General features: G+C 62.6%; 1 protein-coding gene across 1 annotated transcript in view; it reads right to left on the bottom strand.

Moving 5' to 3' along the window:
• Nucleotides 1–346, bottom strand: part of FIGNL2 (fidgetin-like 2) — a 37,788-nt gene extending 37,442 nt beyond the window's left edge. Inside the window, exon 1 of the mRNA XM_009319890.1 lies at nucleotides 323–346. Within this exon, the coding sequence (XP_009318165.1) occupies nucleotides 323–346 (24 nt within the window). The remainder of the gene's footprint in view (nucleotides 1–322) is intronic.
• Nucleotides 347–414: the final 68 nt, after the last annotated feature.

Raw genomic sequence — 414 nt, 5'->3', positions numbered from 1 at the left:
CGGCCGGAGGGTGAGGGATGCACGGACTGCTTTGTCCTCGCCAGTGGCGGGGGGTGACATTCCTCTGCACGGCAAGACCCGCCGCAGGAGGCAAGCCCCCCTCCGCAGTGTTTTGGATAAGGAAAAGGGATGCAGGCAGAGGTGAAGGCGGATGCTTCGGTCTCCGGCCACGCGGCCGATGGGAAAGGCAGAGGATGGGATTTTGCACCATGATACAGAAACCCTCGGATCACACTTCACGTGCAAACTCTGCTGCTGCCCCCGCCAAGCCCCAGCAAACTCCTGCTTGCACCAGGTTTTGCTGCATGTGCGGGAACCGCACCCGGTAACAGCCGCCTGCCGGCATGACCGCCGCACTCGCACAGCCGCGGTGTTGTAAATCATGGTTTGACCCCAGGATTGCACCGGCTGCCG

This window comes from Pygoscelis adeliae, unplaced genomic scaffold (genome assembly GCF_000699105.1).
Source record: "Pygoscelis adeliae isolate BGI_AS28 unplaced genomic scaffold, ASM69910v1 Scaffold243, whole genome shotgun sequence".
Classification (NCBI taxonomy): Eukaryota; Metazoa; Chordata; class Aves; order Sphenisciformes; family Spheniscidae; genus Pygoscelis; species Pygoscelis adeliae.
The sequence above is the reverse complement of the archived record's forward strand: the minus strand, read 5'-3'. Positions and strand labels throughout refer to the sequence as shown.